Source organism: Triticum aestivum, chromosome 6D (assembly GCF_018294505.1).
Source record: "Triticum aestivum cultivar Chinese Spring chromosome 6D, IWGSC CS RefSeq v2.1, whole genome shotgun sequence".
In the NCBI taxonomy this organism is placed as follows: domain Eukaryota; kingdom Viridiplantae; phylum Streptophyta; class Magnoliopsida; order Poales; family Poaceae; genus Triticum; species Triticum aestivum.
The window spans coordinates 38,502,701-38,523,544 of NC_057811.1; the positions used below are offsets into that span (position 1 = coordinate 38,502,701).

The 20,844-nt window shown below is 46.4% G+C and overlaps 4 protein-coding genes across 6 annotated transcripts; 2 read left to right on the top strand and 2 right to left on the bottom strand.

Annotated features, from left to right (window-relative positions):
- Nucleotides 1-3,899: 3,899 nt before the first annotated feature.
- Nucleotides 3,900-7,078, top strand: LOC123143347 (probable ribose-5-phosphate isomerase 3, chloroplastic). Of its 2 annotated transcripts, none has more exons than XM_044562235.1 (3): nt 3,900-4,409; nt 4,560-4,993; nt 6,795-7,078. In XM_044562235.1, the coding sequence occupies exons 1-3, from the start codon at nt 4,017-4,019 to the stop codon at nt 6,799-6,801; spliced, it is 834 nt and encodes a 277-aa protein (XP_044418170.1). In that variant the 5' UTR covers nt 3,900-4,016; the 3' UTR covers nt 6,802-7,078. The 2 variants fall into 2 exon arrangements, with proteins under 2 accessions (XP_044418170.1, XP_044418169.1); XM_044562234.1 differs by lacking the exon at nt 6,795-7,078 and adding an exon at nt 5,145-5,178.
- Nucleotides 5,366-9,828, bottom strand: LOC123143345 (serine/threonine-protein kinase Nek3). 2 transcript variants are annotated; one of them, XM_044562233.1, is made up of 15 exons: nt 9,440-9,828; nt 9,126-9,266; nt 8,975-9,041; nt 8,803-8,868; nt 8,564-8,610; nt 8,435-8,480; nt 8,256-8,336; nt 8,125-8,167; nt 7,980-8,029; nt 7,806-7,887; nt 7,671-7,720; nt 7,462-7,535; nt 7,318-7,369; nt 6,754-7,209; nt 5,366-6,353 (listed from the first exon to the last, which is right to left on the bottom strand). In XM_044562233.1, the coding sequence occupies exons 2-15, from the start codon at nt 9,209-9,211 to the stop codon at nt 5,775-5,777; spliced, it is 1,779 nt and encodes a 592-aa protein (XP_044418168.1). In that variant the 5' UTR covers nt 9,212-9,266; nt 9,440-9,828; the 3' UTR covers nt 5,366-5,774. The 2 variants fall into 2 exon arrangements, with proteins under 2 accessions (XP_044418168.1, XP_044418167.1); XM_044562232.1 differs by having other exon boundaries at nt 5,366-6,356.
- Nucleotides 9,829-12,590: 2,762 nt separating this feature from the next.
- LOC123140960 (uncharacterized) lies at nt 12,591-14,791 on the top strand. Its single transcript, XM_044560217.1, has 4 exons — nt 12,591-12,800; nt 13,289-13,313; nt 13,631-14,012; nt 14,114-14,791. The coding sequence occupies exons 3-4, from the start codon at nt 13,638-13,640 to the stop codon at nt 14,549-14,551; spliced, it is 813 nt and encodes a 270-aa protein (XP_044416152.1). The 5' UTR covers nt 12,591-12,800; nt 13,289-13,313; nt 13,631-13,637; the 3' UTR covers nt 14,552-14,791.
- A 2,238-nt stretch (nt 14,792-17,029) lies between these two features.
- LOC123143348 (histone H3.2) lies at nt 17,030-17,757 on the bottom strand. The gene has a single exon (XM_044562237.1). The coding sequence runs from the start codon at nt 17,662-17,664 to the stop codon at nt 17,254-17,256; it is 411 nt and encodes a 136-aa protein (XP_044418172.1). The 5' UTR covers nt 17,665-17,757; the 3' UTR covers nt 17,030-17,253.
- Nucleotides 17,758-20,844: the final 3,087 nt, after the last annotated feature.

The window sequence follows — 20,844 nt, forward strand, 5'->3', positions numbered from 1 at the left end:
TAGTACGCGATTCTGGGAGGATACTTGGCTCGGAGAGACACCCTTAGCCATTCAATACCCGTCTTTGTACCGTATTGTTCACCGACATGAGGTTTTTGTTGCAACGGTACTTCAATCTACCGCCCTTAATATTCAGTTCAGAAGGGCGCTAGTGGGCAATCGTTGGGAAGATTGGCTCCGTCTAGTAAGTAGACTGATGGAGGTTCAGCTTTCTCAACAACCCGATGAATTACGCTGGAAGCTTACTAGGTCTGGAGTATTTACAGTTAAATCAATGTATGTTGATGTTATCAATTCAAGCTCGATTCCTAGCTCCAAACATGTTTGGGCTGTCAAAGTCCCTTTGAAAATCAAAGTGTTCATGTGGTTTGTCCATAAACAAGTTATTTTAACCAAGGACAACTTGACAAAGCGTAATTCGACAGGACCTACTAGGTGTAGTTTCTGTGATCGGGATGAGACGATCAAACTGTTGGGGATCGTAGCAGAAATTAAAATTTTCTACGCATCACCAAGATCAATCTATGGAGCTTACTAGCAACGAGAGGGGAGGAGTACATCTACATACCCTTGTAGATCGCGAGCGGAAGCGTTCAAGAGAACGGGGTTGATGGAGTCATACTCGTCGTGATCCAAATCACCGATGATCCAAGCGCCGAACGGACGGCACCTCCGCATTCAACACACGTACGGTTGGGAGAAACGTCTCCTCCTTCTTGATCCAGCAAGGGGGAGGAGAGGTTGATGAAGATCCAGCAGCACGACGGCGTGGTGGTGGAAGCAGCGGGGATCTCGGCAGGGCTTCGCCAAGCTCAGCGAGAGGGAGAGGTGTTACGGGGGGAGAGGGAGGCGCCAGGGGCTTGGGTGCGCAGCCCTCCCTCCCCCCTCTTTATATAGGGACCCTGGGGGGGCGCCGGCCCCTAGAGATCCAATCTCAAGGGGGGGCGGCGGCCAAGGGGAAACTTGACCCCCAAGTTAGGTGGGGCGCCCCCACCCCCAGGGTTTCCAACCCTAGGCGCAGGGGGAGGCCCATGGGAGGGCGCACCAGCCCACCAGGGGCTGGTTCCCTTCCCACTTCAGCCCATGGGCCCCTCCGGGATAGGTGGCCCTACCCGGTGGACCCCCGGGACCCTTCCGGTGGTCCCGGTACAATACCGGTGACCCCCGAAACTTTCCCGGTGGCCGAAACTGGACTTCCTATATACAAATCTTTACCTCCGGACCATTCCGGAACTCCTCGTGATGTCCGGGATCTCATCTGGGACTCCGAACAACTTTCGGGTTACCGCATACTAATATCTCTACAACCCTAGCGTTACCGAACCTTAAGTGTGTAGACCCTACGGGTTCGGGAGACACGCAGACATGACCGAGACGACTCTCCGGTCAATAACCAACAGCGGGATCTGGATACCCATGTTGGTCCCACATGCTCCTCGATGATCTCATCGGATGGACCACGATGTCGAGGATTCAAATAATCCCGTATACAATTCCCTTTGTCAATCGGTACTTTACTTGCCCGAGATTCGATCGTCGATACCCCAATATCTCGTTCAATCTCGTTACCGGCAAGTCACTTTACTCGTTCCGTAATGCATGATCCCGTGACTAACTACTTAGTCACATTGAGCTCATTATGATGATGCAATACCGAGTGGGCCCAGAGATACCTCTCCGTCATACGGAGTGACAAATCCCAATCTCGATCCGAGCCAACCCAACAGACACTTTCGGAGATACCTGTAGTGCACCTTTATAGCCACCCAGTTACGTTGTGACGTTTCGTACACCCAAAGCATTCCTACGGTATCCGGGAGTTGCACGATCTCATGGTCTAAGGAAATGATACTTGACATTAGAAAAGCTTTAGCAAACGAACTACACGATCTAGTGTTATGCTTATGATTGGGTCAGGAAACCGTAACCATCTATCGATCAACGAGCTAGTCAACTAGAGGCTTACTAGGGACATGTTATGGTCTTTGTGTTCACACATGTATTACGATTTCCGGATAACACAATTATAGCATGAACAATAGACAATTATCATGAACAAGGAAATATAATAATAATCATTTTATTATTGCCTCATGGGCATATTTCCAACACAAACACCTGTTTCTTGATTGCCCGCTAGCCAAAGTTTTATGGCGAACGGTCCATATTGTTTTCAATATTACTCCACCGAGTTCTGTCAACACGTTATTTGGAACGTGGCTTAACGGGATAGAGCCCGAGTTAGCGAGGCATATTCGCGTCGGAGTCTGCGCCATATTGTGGGCGCTCTGGAATTGCAGAAATGATTTGGTTTTTAACAGGACAACACGCATTCATTTTTTGTAGGTTATTTTCAGAGCCACGGCGTTGATCCGTTCGTGGTCACTACTCACTCCGACGGAGGCAGGGTGCGTTTGGTTACTGGATCTATCCGCTGGGAGATGGTAGCTCGGGATATCTTCAACCGGTTTGGATGGCGATCATGTAATAGGATAGGCAATTAGTTTACCTATCTCTCTTTTGCCAGCCGGTTGTGGCGTCCTTTATTTGGCTAGTTTGTCTTCTAGCCCTTTTGGCTCTGTGTGAGCTATTTTTTATTTTCTTTTGGAGACTTTAAGACCTTGTTGGAACATATTTATTTGTTTTAATAAGATGGCCGTATGCATCGTTCTGATGCAGAGGCCGGGGAATCCCCCTTTTCGAAAAAAAACAAGGCTTGACTTTAGACAAATCTTATATGCAAACTAAAAAGGACCGGAGGGAGTACCTCTTAAGAAATAAAGCATCTCAATTATTTTCCAGGCAATAAAAAAACAAGAAAATAAGGCAAACAATTTGGTTATTATATGGTCCAAACAAGAATACATATATCGTAGCCAAGGAAAAAAATGGTGTTATGGGTTTGCCTCTGTTGGCACCAAGTTTTGACATGGCAAAAAATGTAACTAAAACTCAAATGAAAAAGTTTATAACATGAAAGTTCTTCGTGTCAAAATGAACAACTTTGATTTTTTGGTCATCTTCATCCGTGGTCATATGCAACTTCAGAAGCCAAACAATAAATTGTAGAAATTTGCCTCGGAAGTTCATGGCTACATACAGGGTAACTGCCCAAAAATTCCAAGATTTACGTAAGGTGCACACGGTGTGTGCAGGAACTGATTTTAGCTTTTACATCCGTCATTTAGGATGCACATATGAAAGCCGGGGACATGCACCTCCTTGTAGAGCCTGAAAGTGGAGGGGATCGCCGACGCTTCCCCTCTTCAACCACCTATCAAACTTCTGGTGGTCAAACATATTGAGTCTGCCATTTCCAAAATCAACAATGAAACACGCATAGCAATCTCGGTTCACGAATTTCATGACACCGTGAACCAAGGTACATAGCCGCATCGATATCGGCTTCCCACCCCCTCGCCAAGGACAACATAGCGGCCTTGCCCCCCGATTCGAGCCCGCACAACTCCAGTGCCCATCGCTACCCCCGGCCCACCGGCGGCAGCGCGCCACGTCGCACGAGGAGAGGCCAGGTAGATGCGCCACCCACAGAACATGCTCCTTTCCTCCCACTACCTCCAGCTGCGACGCCCGTCTGCCATGACTCACCGACAACAATTTGTTGTCTCCGTCGACATTGAATGGAAGCAGAACCCGGCAAAATATTGGATCTCGGGAGACTCGAAGGAGGGGAGACCACAGCTATAAATCCAGTTTGCGTGGAATAGAAAACCAGCGAACAATTGCAAAAAGCCGAGTCATCGGTCATCGTGCGCCAAGATTCGTGCAAAAATAAATAAATCCGACGGCTGTCGTCGCGTCGCGCAGGATTCGTTCGAAGCTGACGTTCGGGCGGCGCTGACCCTCCAATTCACCACCAACCCTCAACCCGTCGTTGATCACCAGGCACCAACCCCCCGCACATCTCCTCCGCCCTCTCCTTCTCCACCAGCTCCCCATCCATCCCCACCGAGCTCCAAGAACTCCCACCACCCGTCGCCACCCTCCCACCCGGCATGGCCGCCGCCGCGACCGCCACCGCCACCGCCGTCCGCCTCCACGCGGCCGCCACGCGACGCGCCGCCCCGCGCCGGCCGGCGCGCCTCGCGGTGCGCGCGGACGCCGCGCGGGCGGCGACGGCGCTGACGCAGGACGACCTGAAGAGGCTCGCGGCGGTGCGCGCGGTGGAGCAGGTGCAGAGCGGCATGGTCCTGGGGCTCGGGACGGGGTCCACGGCCGCCTTCGCCGTCGCCGAGATCGGCGCGCTCCTCGCCAGCGGGAAGCTCTCCGGCATCGTCGGCGTGCCCACCTCCAAGCGCACCTTCGAGCAGGCCACGTCGCTGGGGATCCCCCTCTCCACCCTCGACGACCACCCCGTCATCGACCTCGCCATCGACGGCGCCGACGAGGTCCTCTCCTCCCTCTTGCCTCGCCATTGACTCTCTGTCTGTACTGTACCATTCTACTTCTGACGGCTCTTAGCGAGGTTCAGATTGTCCACTTAATTTTCCCCAAGAACCATCTATGATTAACCATGTTTCAATTTTTTTACCAAGCAGGTCGACCCAGATCTTAACCTTGTCAAAGGCCGGGGTGGAGCCCTGCTCCGGGAGAAGATGGTCGAGGCCGCATCAGGAAAGTTTGTCGTCGTCGTTGACGAGACGAAACTAGTCACCGGCCTAGGAGGGAGCGGCCTTGCCATGCCAGTGGAGGTCGTGCAGTTCTGCTGGAAGCACAACCAAGTAAGGCTGCAGGATCTGTTCAACGAAGAAGGTTGCGAGGCGAAGCTGAGACTGAATGAGGATGGCAAGCCCTATGTTACCGACAACTCGAACTACATTGTCGATTTATACTTCAAGACGCCGATAAAGGACGCGCTGGGCGCGGGCAAAGAGATTGCTGCTTTGGAAGGAGTTGTTGAGCACGGGTTGTTCTTGAACATGGCAACTTCAGTGATCATTGCTGGATCGGACGGCGTCAGTGTCAAAACAAAGTGAGTGTTTTGGGTCAGCTGTTGTTGATGTGTTGAATTTACGTTTTTTCAGTGAATAAGCTATCCGTGTAAAATGGGGAAATTATGTTGTTCTATAAATATAGTTTTTCTATGTTTCGTTGGCTCTCACAGTTTATTTTTGGCTTGAAAGAGAATCAGATTGCGGATAAAACACCACTTCAATTGATTGGAGCCCTTGTGATCATGACAACTCAATGACATATTAATCTTCTTGGGCACCAATCAGAACAGCACTTTGAATAAACTTGGGAGCCTGCATGTATATCAGATAATTCAGAATACAGCTCACCACAAGCTTATTCATTACCTAACATGCTACAAACTCAAGCAAGCAAAAATAGCAAAATATAATGTGCGGCTTATAGATGTACCTGTTAAAAGGTCTTTTTTTCCCTTATTATTTTGGAGAAGAAGTGTCGGCTGCATATCCATGTGATCTTTCAAGCCAGGAAGGGCCAACACTGAAAGTCTTATCAATGTAGAAATACAAGAACAAGAACAGCCGAATTACAACTTTATTCAGATATCAGCAAAATCTTCAGATAACTTATAGTATTGAAGTACATCCAAGAACTGTTCTTTTCTCAAAATGTCAACATGGTTTTGGAGTTGTATTCACAAGACAGTTTCAGGTCAGAAAATTGGAGTACTGATCCACAAGGGAGGTGGGTGGGGTGTTTACACAGTGGAACGGTACAGACTGAAGCTAATAAAGATGCAAAATTATTGTGGGTTTATTTTTTCCTTTTGAGGCCTCTCCTTATAATCCCGTTTCTTTGAAGCTCTTTGACAACCATATGGCTGTCTCTCTTGGAGACGCCTTCCCAGGCCCAAAAGGCTTTAGCAAGATCCCCAGCTCCTGAAATCTCTCTTGTTGGAGCAACTGGGCACTGAACTCAAGCAAGCCCTCTAGAGCCTCAGCTCGCTGCCGGTAGGACGTTGTGTCGAATCTCTTCAGCCTCAAATCGGATGAACTTCCGACTTGATTATTGTCGATACTGAGCAGGTTCAGATCACGAGTGTTGGTGTAGCTTTCGCTGTCCCCCCGGAGCACTTGGAAAGTGCATTTGTCCTTGGTGATTGATTTGTCAGTGATAGATGGTGGCAAGAGATTCATGATGGGATACAATGGATCTTCAGACGATGCCAGTGGGAATTCAGCGATTCTGTCGATTCGAGGTGTGTTAACTGAAACATCAGGAGACTTCAATCTGGTGAGAATGTCGACAAGTCGCTTCTTCTCAGGAGCTTTGAACATGTGTGGGGAAAGTGATGCTCGCCGTGTAGCTTGTCTTGTCTGGTCTTCTGTCTGGTCTTCTGAAGACCTTGATTGGGGAGGCTGCTGGTGTGAAAACAAGAAAAGGTTAATGCATAATATTTGATCAAAGTACACACCATGCGTCACAGATGTACTACACATAAGGTTTCACACGTGCACTTACAAGGAAAAGGAATTCTTCAAACATGGGCTTACGAAGGCAGCTAAAAGTAATATCCGGATGAGATGTAGGATTTCCGGCAAGGGGCGATAAAATGACACTTTAATTTGTGGGATTGAAGGTTGTTGAAATATTTCTGATGAAGAATTAGTACTATGTTGATTATGTGATTGGTGATGTTAACAAAGCATGCAATGAAATATGAATAATAGCTGGATGTTAACTAAGGGTGTTTGTGTGTGTATACTCGGGGTTTTCTGCCCCTACTTTTATCCTATTGTATGGCCAGATACTACATACCTCCTCTTTGTGAGCTGTTCTAGCATGAAATGTTTTTGCAGGTTCTAGCCGTCTCCTAGGAGTCGAGGACGCCCTTCGTGGAGTACGTGCCGGTGATCCTTTTTCTTTTGAATGTTTATCATGCATCGCTTCTTTGACAACTTCCTTGGTGACCTGGACTGGTAACTGACTCATCTGTTGATGAAGTGGTTCTGAACAATCTTTTGCTGTTCTGGTAGACTGAGGAGGGCCATGGTTAGCAGTGGCATTGTCAAGTTCCACAATCCTCTGTACTTTAAATGACTGACTCTTAATATATTGGGGTTTGCAATTGTCTTCATCATCAGAACATGTTGTCTTGTTTTTCTCATGTCTGTTAGGAAGTATAGCTGGGAACATATTGCGAGCCGGACTTGATTTCGATTGGATTTCCAACACATAGGGCTGAAGATGCGGGTGGTTTAGCAGATCCACAGCCTGAAAATCAGAATCAGTATGAGGCAATGGGATGTGCAAATAAGTGCAGAAACAAGAGTATATATTCATTAAAATAAAATAAATATTCTCTAGAAAAATGACTCGTACACTTCGTCTGTGATCTGGATTTCTGCGCAGCATGCTTTTGATGAGTCCCCTACTGCATGGCAGAAAATAAACATGTTATAAACTTTTCAGATGTCATGAATAGCTCAAGAACTTCGTACAGGTTAATGCGTTGCAAGTGCTTACAATGCACCCGAATATATAGTCGGTAGAGGAGCGACAACAGACTTGTTAATCTTGTTTATCAGTGTCTGCATATCCTGTTAGGAAAGAAAAATATCTTCTGAAATGCAAATTTTGGTGAAACATCATATGTCACAACTTACGAGAAGGAACTGTAACTTTTCTTTTTGCGGGGAAGAAGGAATTGTAACTTAAAGAACATGTCAACTTACAAATGCTTTGAATGCATGCTTCAGCGCAGTCATCTCATAGATGCAGCATCCTGAAGATTGCAGATGTTTAGCCAAGAGAAGAATGCAACATTCGGAGTTAAGACATGCAACTGAATATCAGATAGGAGTACTTGCCTAGCGACCATATGTCGGACTTGGAGCCATATGGAATGTCAGCAAGAAGTTCAGGGCACATGTAACTGGGAGTTCCTACAACCTTCAGAAGAGACACGGTATATCGAATCATAAGCAACTTATACTAGAAAGAGAAACACCTACCTACGTACGGGTTGAGCAAGAACAACTTACCGATGAAGCTAAATCATCAGAAGTCAATACTTTAGCCAGCCCAAAATCACCTGTTTCAGACAAGATATATGTTAGGAACAGAACATATCGCCGTCAGTTATTTCAAGTATTTGTCCCTAACTGTTTTTTATCAGAGCATACTTACCGAGCCGTATATTTTGGTCCTTTGTAAGAAATATATTTGAACACTGAAAAAGTACAATGCATGGTGAGTAACCGGCTAGGCTTAACTGAAATGAAATGCGAGTATCAGATAAAGGCTACGAATATAGCAACCTTCACATCTCGATGAAGGATATGACTGGCATGCAGGTAATCAAGCGCCATCAGGAGCTGCACAAGCCACACACAGAGTTTCTGCATCCAGAGAAATGGACACGGCAACGGGGAAAAATTCAGTAAGCGGAATTTGCAGCTACGTACTGAACAACACATATTACAGAGTAGTTGAGCACCTCCTCCGAGAAATGGCTACCGTTGGCCTTTTTAATGGCCTCTAACCTGCACAGGGAAAACAAATATCCACAATTTTGTCACGGGTTCCAAATTCAGTTCAGAGCTTGCTTCACAAGTTGCACACATACATGTCCCCTCCCTCGCAGTAACCGATCACGATGCACACATAGCACCCCTGACGACAACAACAAAGACACTCATTTCAGGCGACGTCGATCACATGAATCCTTCGGTTGAAACAAATTTTTTCTTGAAAGAGAATTTTCAGTAGGAACATTGAAACATGCAAGGAGAGAGCAAGAGCAAAGATTGCTCTTAGGACCCGCCAATATGTGCAGATAAGAGAAGAGGGGAGGACCGTGCTCACCTTCTCCACCCAAGAATCTTTGTACTCCACAATGTAAGGGCTCCTTACTTTTGCGATGAGCTCCATCTGTATGAACGAACAAAATGGTGAATTTCATCCAATGGTCAAACAAACCATCTAAATTGAATGCTGACATGTGACATGACACCCAAAAGGGAAGAAAGAGCGAGACCTCCTGGTGCGCGGATCGACGGCACCTGACGGTCTGGCGGGCGAGCCGGATCTTCTTCAAGACATACCTGAAACAAGCCATGCTTGAGAGATGCCCCAGGGATTGTGAAGAGCATAAGAGGATGAACAAGCGAGGGTAGAATTGCACCAACCTCTTCTTCTCAACCTTGTGCCTGACCAGGAGCGCAGAGCCAAAGGAGCCCTTCCCAATCTGTTCCAGCACCTCGTATTGATCCATCTTCTTCTTCTTCTTCTTCCCTAATCTGATTCAGCCAAATAGAACAGCTTCTTCCCTGCCAAGAAAGAAGAAACAAACGGCCCTGAAAGGGGAATCGCAAGAAAAACACCCAAGGAAATCGGAGAAGATTTCAACGGACCACGCCAAAGACGAAATCGATTCTAGCTGGAACGAAGAAAAGAAAAACCGAAGCAAAGCTGATGGACGGCGGGAGCCAGGAATCGATACCTCGACCGATGATCAATTGATGAGAAGGCCGTGCCCTCGTCGCCCTCGCCTGGGTTCTATTTTTAGAGAGGGAAAGCCTGTGCACTCTGCCTCTGGTTACGGAGGGACGGCCGGCCGTGCTCCCGCGAGAGCGAGAGGTTTGCAGTTTTTTCAAAGCGGGGGGAGAGAGAGAGAGTGGTGGGGGGCACACACGCGCGCTGCGAACAGTGTGTAGAGAGAGAGAGAGAGAGAGAGAGAGATTTGACTAAAATTGTTAATGCGAACCCCGTCTACGGAGCATTGTTTATGGGCTTATTCCGTATCGCTGATACGTGATGGCGGAGCTCCTACGCGCTTCCTGTACAAGCCGGCTATAAAGCAGTGGAAGACAAATTACAGGGTTTCTTATTGGGAAAGATATGGTCCAGGACATGGAAGCAAGTACCACTGCTTAAAAAAAAGCGATTAAGTCTATTATTGGGCTACGCCTATTTTTGGGCGACACTGGTTTTGTGGTGCTCTTTTGAGTGCCAGATCTCGAGCTTTGCAGTAAAAAAATCTAGTAATAATCAATATCTACACGTTCTAGTTTGTAATAACGCGTCACTTGATTGTTGATGGAGGGGTTGTTCAAAATTTGCTCGAATCTGAGCACAGTGTGAGAAACCGAATAAATAGCATAAAAACCAAAAAATTGCAGAAAACACCGATGACTGGTTTGGTTAAATTTGAACCATTTTCTGATAGCCGTGGCCCACAAGTCATGGCCACGTAGCAAAGAGGAGATGATAGGTGGTTAACGGCCGTTAGCCTGTTGAACCGGTCGGACCATATCTTCTCCACACTTGCACTTTCTCTCCCGCTCCCACTCACTCTCTCCTCTCTCCCGTGTGTCTCTATCCCTTTGTCGGCGATGGCGGCAGCAAAGCCCATGCTCGGCGGCGAGTCGGTAGGCAGTGGAGGGACCGGCGGCGAGGGTGATTACTCTGAGGTAGACAACCGGCTCGGGAGCGGAAGCTTCTGCACATAGCCGCCCGAGCCTTTGCCAGTATATGCGTGGCAACGGGTCTGGATCACGCCATTGCGGCTAGTTTGCCAACGGCCACAACTGGGCTTCCCCACTCGACAGTGTCGAGTAAGTCCTCCTCCTCTCTCCTTCCTCGTTTGTCCTTCTCTGTTCTAGATTTTAGGGTTGCGGGAAAATTTGGGATTTTGGGTTCCAAGTAAATCAAGGAAATGGTTTGATGTTCTCTATACAGATGGTTTAAGTGCAATTGGAACATGTACTTGAATTGGGGATTGTGGTTGAGTCTTAGTGTTTCAAAATTGGGGATGAAGGTTTAGTGCTTAAATATTGGGAATTAGATTTTAGAAAAGATAAAATCGTTGTTGTATTTGTTCATATTGATATGGGATAATTATGTTTCCATTAGGTATTTATTTTCATAGTATTTGTTTATCGATGTATCTATTTATGTGTTTGATTTAGTATTAATAGTTTTTTCTATTAAATTCTTTATAATTTTGGCATTGAAGTTGTTACAGTTAGGGTTAAATAAGTTCATATACTCCTATTAGTCAATGTATTTGCTAGACATGATATTATATGTGTGTTGCTAGTTTATTTGTTTTACTTACTACTTTACTGTTAATAATTAAGGAATAAGTGTTAACTAGCAACTAATTAGTTTATTTTACCGCATTTTGTTTTTAGTTTGTATGATGAAGTATGGGGATAAGGTTCCATTTCCAAGGCAAATACAAATTGGAAAGAACAATTTCCCTAACAGACATAAATTTACTTATATGATAGCACTAATTGAAACTGGGGACTATGGAGTGGATGATTACATTTACTATGTAAAGGAGGAGGAAAAGGGGGTGGAAGGCATGGAGGTTCTAGATAGTGAAGTGAAAATAGAACAAATGTGAAAGTGCATTTATCTCTAAATGGTGTTTTGGTGTGATGAAAATGTGGTTAGTGGAACTAATGATGGTTGTTAAGGTTTGTCTCAGGTCATTGGTTCCTCGGAGAATTAGGAGATGGTTGACCCCCTCCCCCAATTCAAAAAGGTCAAAGGCATGGGATTTTGGATGACTTGAAGCCTTTTTTCGGTTTATTTGAGTCGTAACTCGTAAGGCAACCGCACTATCAAGAGGGGCCGAGGTAGTTGAATGACGGTGTAGGAACACTTCAAAACATAAACGGCAGCCACCCTACACGTACCACCAAAAAGAAAATCCTCAAATTCATCTGATTATCATCTCATTGTGCCCATGGGGTGAGGTCGAAAGTCTCTGGACACCTGTGCGCATGGGCTAGTGCCCTAGCCTCTAGACATGACCCCCATGCACACAGGGTAGCGCTTCACTCTCTGGACACCCAGCGCCCATGGGGTCTCAGGCCCCCGTGCACACGGGGTAGTGATTTGGCCTCTGTGGATGAGGCCAACTTGTCTCATGCACATGGGGTGTCTAGAGGGTAAATCACTACAACCCGTGTGCACGGGGTCTGTCGGCATGCAACGGTCACAAGTGGGATGGACTATAAAAAGGAGGTTTTCTTCCACCTCCAACTCAACCTGTCATGTGAAACTCTAAGTACATTTGTTTATTTATTCACGACAAAAGCAACATCACAATTGTCCTAATCTTTTCATGAATATTTAGCAAACTTACTTAGTTTGATACAAGTCATAACAAATAAGAACGAAAATTCAGGGGTTGGGCTCAGTAAGAGGCACTATCAGTGCAAACTCAAGCCCATAGTTTAGCCTTATTACACGACATAACAGAACCATGATGTTCAGTGAAACAAATAACAGATTAATAGCAGAAACAGTTCAGTCTTCCAACTGTGGATATACAATCAGCCCATCTGTATCCACCTGACGTAAATATTTCCTTGCTGTTCTCATCCAAGTTGGCATCCACTCCATTTCCTAAAAACCAATATCATTGAGAGTGGTCAACACTCTCCAAATAGTTCAGCACAATTGATTTTCAGTTCTCACGTTAATCTAATGTTAACTGATAACACAATTTCTGGAAGAAGAATAAAACAATGCCATCGATACCATGGTTAGATATCTCCCTATAAAAACAATAACGCTGTGTTTGGATGTGGAGATTGAGGGGTGGAATTGTGTATTGGCATTAGCCACCCCCGAATGCCAGCGTTTGGGTGGTCGTAGACATTGGACCGTGATATTGGAAGCAGCCCGGGAACACTTCGCGCGCTCTTCCCGAATTCTTTGCTCTGGCGCTCGGTTTTGGGCTGATTTTGCCCGAGCGCTCCACCCCCATATCCCTTCGACCGCCCCAGAAGCGAAAAGGGCTCGCGCGGGACGAGGTGGAGAAGCGGCGGCACGCGGCGGCGCAGGTGAGCCCCGGCCTCGCCCCTCCCCCTCCTCTCCTTCTCCGGCCAGCACTGGCGTCCCCCCTCTCCACATCTCCCCCGCAGCACCCCCGGCACCCGCCCCCATCGCCCATGCGGCCCGCCCCCATCTCCCCGGTCGGCCTGCATCTCCGGCCATCCGCCGGTCTCCTTCCTCTCCGCCTCCGCCCCATCCGGCCAGACCTCTTCCTCCATGCCTCTGTGAACCCGTCCCTCTCACCCGATGCATCTCTCACTGATATCCCCTGCCTTCTCCCCACCCGATTTAGCCCCTACCTGGTCGCTTGTCACCTCCTCTGTAGCCACCGTCTCTCCCATATATCCCTCTGCCTCATCAAATGTTTCAGATCTGATGACATCCCCACCATATCTCGACCAGATGTGAATATTGCCATATTGTAAATACATCAGTGCAAGCACTGAACTTCGATACGTATTCAGATGCTAACAAATTGTCTCTCATAAATTTGCAGGTTGTTTAGCTGAGGCAGATTCAAGGTTTGTTCATCTATAATTTGTGTTATCCTGTCATATGTGATGATTGTTTGCTGGTAGAATAAGCAAATAAATTTGCCTTGCCATAATTTGTGCTATCCTGTCATATGTGATGTTTGCCTGCTATCCTTTCATATGTGATGTTTGCTTGCTATCCTCAAATGGTTCAGATGTGGTGTGCCAAGTCAGGGTTTATTAATTTCTGTGATAGAATGATGCATAATTTTTGTGCGATGGAATGATACATAATTTTAGAATGCTTGCTGCACCATGTGTAATTGAATGAGGCATGCATGTCTAATTTCTGAAATGTAATGTAGCTGCACCATGTCTGACTTGGACTTGGTTGCTTACATAAACGAGGAGAACAAAAGAAGAAAGAGGAGGCGAATAGTTTTGACCAAACTGCACTTTGAATCGTTTCTTCTTGGGATAGCATATCTTAGTACGCAGAGGGCACCAAGGGATTTAGGAAGCTTTAGTGACGATGAGGAAAAAAACATTCATCGGAAGTATTTGCTAAAAGGATTGTATGATGGGGCAGAAGTAACATGCTATGATCAGCTACGTTTAACTAAAAGAAACTTCCATGACTTATGCACCATGTTGCGTGAGAGGGCTGGTCAAAGTGGATTTGGGTGGGATTGGATCAATAACAAGTTGTCGATTGATAGTGAAGATGTGTGGATTAAATATGTCGCGGTAAGAAATTTATGCGTTCCACATTTGATTGTATTGCACATATGTAAGATATACCTTTCTTTGACAATTCTATCTTTGTGTGTGTGTGTGTGTGTGTGCAGGCTAACAAGAAAGTAGGATTTTACAAGAACAAGGTCATTAAGAATTGGGATGCTATCACCACCATATACTCAAAAGATCATGCAAATGGTGAAGGTGCTGTCACAGGTGCTGAAACTGTTGTAGAACCAACTATGGAACCCAATGAAGCCTCTCCTGAAGTGCCACACAAAAAACAGCGGACTGGTGATGCCATCCTGTGCCTACTTGGGGATATGAAAGGCTCATTTAATGATGCTTTGAAGTCACTTGAGCCTTTACCTCTGCCCCAAGTTACACCTCCTGCTGAAATCCTCGCGACACTTGAGATGATCCCTGATTTGGCTCGTGGTGACATATTGCGATCTTATGGTAAGTTGATCCTTAGCGAACGCTTGTACCAAGCGCTTCTTGAGCTTCCCATGAACTTCAGGAAGGAATGGTTGTTGATGTTGGAATAGTAGAATGGCTCTTGATGGATAATATGTATGTGTACTACTACTTTTAGTTCTCCTAGTTTGTGTGAGACTTTTGAACTTGTCCTAAAGTTGCATGGTTGATGCACAGGACTTGTTATGTGTTCCAGATGGTGTGAGACATGTTATAATATGTAATGGTGTTGGCAAGGCTATCATAATATGCTGCTGCTACCTACAGTTTTGAGCCTAATTCTAATATACTACTGTAATGTACAGTTTTCAGCCTATTTTTCACGCTTTTGAATAGTTGATATTGTCCAATGCATGATTATATGCTCCTGTTGCCTATCTACACTTTTCAGCCTATTTTTCATGTATTTTGGACAATTGATGTTGTCTGTACCAATTTTTAAATTATTTCCATGCGATTTTATTGTATTATAATACATAATCTCAAGTATATGGCATGATGATCAGATTTCATTACCAAACTTGTACAAGCAATTATTATATTGTTCATACATTTCACAATGTCCAATTCTACACTATGCGCATCCAAATAAGATTTGGCATTGCTCCTTCCCTTGAATTCCAAGTGCCCAATACAAGAACATCCAAACACAAAGTGTGGCATTGCAGCACAATACCAATGCCTTGGGATATTATGCATTGGAGCCAATGCAATACCAAGGTCTTGAATGTCTACATCCAAACATAGCGTAAAGATCATGGTTCAACTAGTACATTAGATAAGCCGTAATAGAGGTACTTAACAGGGCATACAGAGTCAATATGGTATATTAGCTTCTGCACACAGAAACAAACAAACAAACCAACACCAAAAAAATGTAACATTGCATTTTAACCATGAGGTGAAATCTTAACTGATATCTTGACAGAAAAAATGGCATACACAGTCGACACATGATGATATAAGCAAAAACACAATGGACAAACTGGTAATAGATTGATTTTCTCAAAACACAATAGAAATATTTTTGTAGTCGACAATTTTGTAAAAATTAGGCAGGTGAGGGCGTTCATTTCTAGCTTTGTTCTTACAGTGCGGCAGTTAACCTGTAAAAATTTTGGTACAAGATAATTCAACCTCAAACTTCAGATATAGTCTGGCAACCGAATCATCCACCAATAAGGTTTCACCCCTCCATATTTTGCTTGTGTATCGCCCATGAAGAACTCCTATCAACAAACTCCTAGCACAACATCAGTTTCTATTTCATCACCAGTGTTCGTTATTCTGAACTGTTTCCATGCTATGGTCTATGGAGTTATCACTTCATTATGTCATTTCAAAAGGCAGGTCACTTGCAAGGGAGAGCCTCCCAGCGCAATGGCGAGTGTGCCCTGTTTCCACTCAAGGGAGGGAACTCCCCCCCCCCCCCCCCCCCTTGTCCTCGTTTTTTCAGGTCATGATCTTGCATTAACTGTCGAAACAAGGAGAGATCAGTCTCCCAAAGATTGCCGGCCAAACACACAGCACACGTAATTGTAGTTCTTGAATACCAGAGTCATGACAGCCAAAGAAGAGGCCACGCGTGCCTGAATTAAGTGAGCAGGTGCATACTGAACGGCGTGATCATACAGCAACCTGAAATGTTTTGGAGCAACATCGTCAGTAAGAAGACGCCGTCTTAAGTCGAGGAGCCCGAGTCAGCAGCTTCACAATTATACATTGAATTGAACTGAAGTATATGAACGTCATTCAGGTTCATCAGATTCATTGGCACCATGTACAGCAAACATGGTGCTGAAAATTGACACGGCCAAGACATTCACTGAAGCTGGAACCCGGGCAATTTTGGAAACATTTTCAGTGAGAAATCTATCCAGTTGTATCTCACTGTCATTTATCTTGCAGTTGTTCAGACGTATCTGGAAAATAATGAAATGTAAAGACTTACTTCTGCTGGCTTGAGGATTATAATCAAAGACTGGCTTAACAATTGATGAAAGTATGCGAATTACACTACAACTACAGTTTAATAGTCAGGAAGAATATGCAATGGTCTTGCTTTTACTTTTTCAGGAGAGGAAAATAGAGTCTTCGAAAGATTGGATATTCGTGACATAACTACATAAGCATATAAATTACTACTCCTATTGTATAAAGTCTGCAAGCAGAAAGATACGTAGTATCAGTAGAAACGCAACAAGCCATCATATTAACTGAAAGAAGCTGCCCAGCCAGAACAGTTACTGACAAAGCCACCAATGAAGAATGAACACTGGTAACGAAATACAGCAAATGCAGACGGTCCAGAATAACACCAAGACATTCAGTAGATGGTACTGCAAGAAATTTCAGAAACTTCAGTTGCTTCGGTTTCAAAAGGAAACTTCAGTTGCTGTACTTGTCAAACAAAAATTTCAGTCCACTAATCTTCGAAGTACACCGATTGTGACATTAGCATGACAGAGAAGCAACCGAAGCATGACATCAGATGGAACAGACTGAATTTTCGGTTGGTACTTTTGGCTTAAATAAATTCCAAGAAAATATTGAAGAAACGCCGTGGATGAAGCAACCATTCGTTGATTTGTGAGGTTCTACAAACAACAAAAGCAGAAAATGGAGAGATCTGAGAGACAACTTTCATTCAGATTGCTGATGACAACAAGATGGTAACATCAGATACTACATTCAGTTGGAACATGACACAGCCAACATAGCACGAACACGTGCTAATCTCTACGCCTGCAGATGAGATGAGGCAGACACCATCTTAGGCCCTCTCTCCCCTTATGCGTCTTGCGAGCTGGATGTCCTTGGGCATGATGGTGACGCGCTTGGCGTGGATGGCGCAGAGGTTGGTGTCCTCGAAGAGCCCCACGAGGTACGCCTCGGCCGCCTCCTGCAGCGCGGAGACGGCGGAGCTCTGGAAGCGGAGGTCGGTCTTGAAGTCCTGCGCGATCTCCCGCACGAGGCGCTGGAAGGGCAGCTTGCGGATGAGCAGCTCCGTGCTCTTCTGGTACTTGCGGATCTCCCGGAGCGCCACGGTGCCCGGGCGGAAGCGGTGCGGCTTCTTGACGCCGCCGGTGGCCGGGGCCGACTTGCGCGCCGCCTTGGTCGCCAGCTGCTTCCGCGGGGCCTTGCCGCCGGTGGACTTCCTCGCCGTCTGCTTCGTGCGGGCCATCGGGGCTGGGCTAGGGATTCTTCCTTGGTGGTGGTGAGGGGAGGATTTCTTGGACTGGGAGATCTGGGGATGGATCGGAGTGGAGGAGGAAGAGAGGGGTTCGGGGGTCCCTTTAACCAGAGGAGGGAAGGCGCGGGCGAGCCTGGCAAAATTTTCATTTTCGGCGCTCTGGTGTTTCGGGCGGGGAGGTGGGTTTTGAGCGTTGGATCCGCGGGAGTGGACGGTGAGGATCTGGTCTCACGCGGAGGGGGTGATCCAGCCGTGATCATAAATGGGCGTCGTATCCAGGGTACTCCTTCCGTTCCGAATTACTTGTCGCACGTATGGATGTACCTAGATGTATTTTAGTTCTAGATACATCCATTTCAGCGACGAGTAATTTGAAACGGAGGGAGTACTTGGATGCAACTCCCTTCATGCTCGTCGTGAGTCGTCCCTGCACAATTTTGTGCATGTTCGAGAATTCGAGCTGGCTCGTGTCATCTTGCAGGAGTATGTTTGTGCTTTAATATAAAGGAAAGGAAATTATATTTGTATTTTTGACACGCACTCCTCTCGTATTGTACACTAGCATCACCCAGCAATGCCACGTTTACAAACAAAACAGAGTTACAGACGTCGGCATCCATGGATTAACCACACGGCAAGATGAAAACTGTTGAGCACGGTCACGAATGAAGAAACCATGGCACAGATAGAACAACAGTTGCCCACACAAAAGAACAAGACTGGCCGAAGTGCCGGGTTCTCACCACCACCGACACACCAAAGTCCCTTCCGCTCTCGCCCGGGCTCGAGGGTATCGACCTGTCGGCGGGAGGGGCCCCAAGGTGGAGAGGAGCGCCGATAACAAAGGGCTCGCCGGGCTTGCTAGTGGAGAAAACGACGTCGGTCACGTCGCAACTCACCCACTCCGACGACAGTCCTCGGCACGGAGGAAACCATGGGTGCGTGTGTCATTTTTTTTGTCAGATCCCGTCGGAATTGCACCTTCGCTTTTTGGGATGAGAACCAACGATGGAGAAACAGGGCTGCGCGCGGGGGGTGCCATGTCTAGTCCTGGCCATGGGCAGCCCGGCCCGAAAAAGCCCGACCCGACCCGGCCCGGCCCGACGCCGCTCCCGGGCCGGGCTCGGGCCTAGATTTTGAGCCCGGAGACCGGCCCGGGCCCGGGCCCATCATTTTTGCGTTTTCCTGAAGGACGGGCCGGGCCGGCCCAAAGCCCGACGGACTTTTACGTATTTGGGCCGGGCTCGGGCCCAGAAAACAGGCCCGACAGCCGGGCCGGGCCGGGCTCGGCCCTGGGGTTTTTGCGTCGGGCTTGGCTAGGCCCGGCCCGAAGCCCAGCCCGGCCCGAGGTATGGCCAGGTATAGCCATGTCGCATGCCAACGACATGGACCGGGGGGGGGGGGGGTAAACGAGGGTAGCTAGCGGCACTAGGTTTAGGGGCTGTTTGAATTGCATCCATCCCGTGCCTTGCCAATATATTGGCGTTGACTGGGAGGTTGCATCGTGTTTGGATGGGAACCAAAACTTTGGCAAGCCCACAACGCCCCAGCCTTCTCTCTGTACTTTATGCGCCCAGTTGCTGGCGAAACACGGGCGGCGAAATTGGTCGCCAATTTTTTGGCTCTCCAACGACGCCCATGATTTGGCAAGGTAGTCCTGGGCAGAAACCAAACAGGCTCTTAGCTCCCCTGAGTCGCCGAATGAGGACAACACAGGGTCGGTTTCTCATTTCCAACAGCCAATATTCAAAATTATTCCTAGACTCTACATAGGTCTATAGACATACATGTTGTCAAAAAAATTAGTGGTACAGGTGTAGATGCTATTGTGGCAGCTCACATCACTTACGAATCCTTCATTTGAAGTGCAGAGAGTTATATTTAGTGCTCTGTTAATGAACACTACTACTTTGTTTTTGCACCAACCTACTGTCAGTAGATCATGAAACTGCAAAATTTACATTTACGTTGCCACAATAGCACAATCATTTTGCATAGATCAGGAGAACCATCTAGTAACCATCAAATCACAGCAGAAAATCAGTAAACATGTAGCAGGAATGTATCACCGGTTTTTGAAATCTCAGTTTGCCGAAAGCAGCACAAATTCAGCCACCAACTACGAGCCAACAAAGCATCGACAACCATGTTAATGATCATCGCAGCGGCAATGCTCAGTGACAACAGGCAATGAAACGGGGCCATTCAACAATGTACTCAGTTCTGCACCTAACGCATATGCGTAACCTACTGTCGGTGGGATCATCAGCCATGAGTCACCTACAAGGCAGGACGCAGGGTCCGTTTCTCACCTCCAACGACCAATATTCAAAGTTACCCGCACACTATATAGCGGTGCATATACTATCGTGTCGGCTCACGGAAGTTATTGATCCTTCAATTTAACCGTAGATAATCCACGTTCTTTTTTAGTAGTTCATGATACCGACAGGTCAGAAGACCATATCTTCCATGGATACACTAAATGTGAACACTCTTCAGTAACCAGCGAGGCAATAAGATAAGCATGTCTCAACTTCATCTCATGTAAGAAATGACTTCCGGCAAGAGAATGGAGAGATGGATAACAGGTACAATTGGCATACACTAGACATTTTCAGAGTAACACCATTTGTATAGCACTAAACTGATCCAGCCTAACAATAGTTGCTACTACAGAATAAGCAACGTTATTCATGCCACGTTAATGGACAACATTCTGTTCTGCACCCATCTACCATCGGCAGGTCATGAATCTGCATAAGCACACTCATTTTGCAGAGTACTACTAGTAACTATCAATTTGACAGAAGCAGCACAAATTCAGTTTGACAGAAGCAGCGCAAATTCAGTCACCACCGACGAGCCAACAAAGCACTGGCAACCATGTTTATGATCATCACAGCATCAATGCTCAGGCTGCTCAATCACAGCAAGCAATTAATCAGGGCTCTTATACCCTAGTGTCAGTGGATCATCAATCTTATCATTGTACTAAAAAGCTCAATCGCATACAGAGATTAGTAGTAGTACACCACAACAGAAACGAATCATTACTCAGTCTCGGTTTGCCGAAAAGCATCAGAAATTCAGTTCTGGGAAATCATTCAGCAACTTCCGTCCATCACTATTACTTGAACGATTTGAGTTTTTGTTTTCTTTTTGCGACAA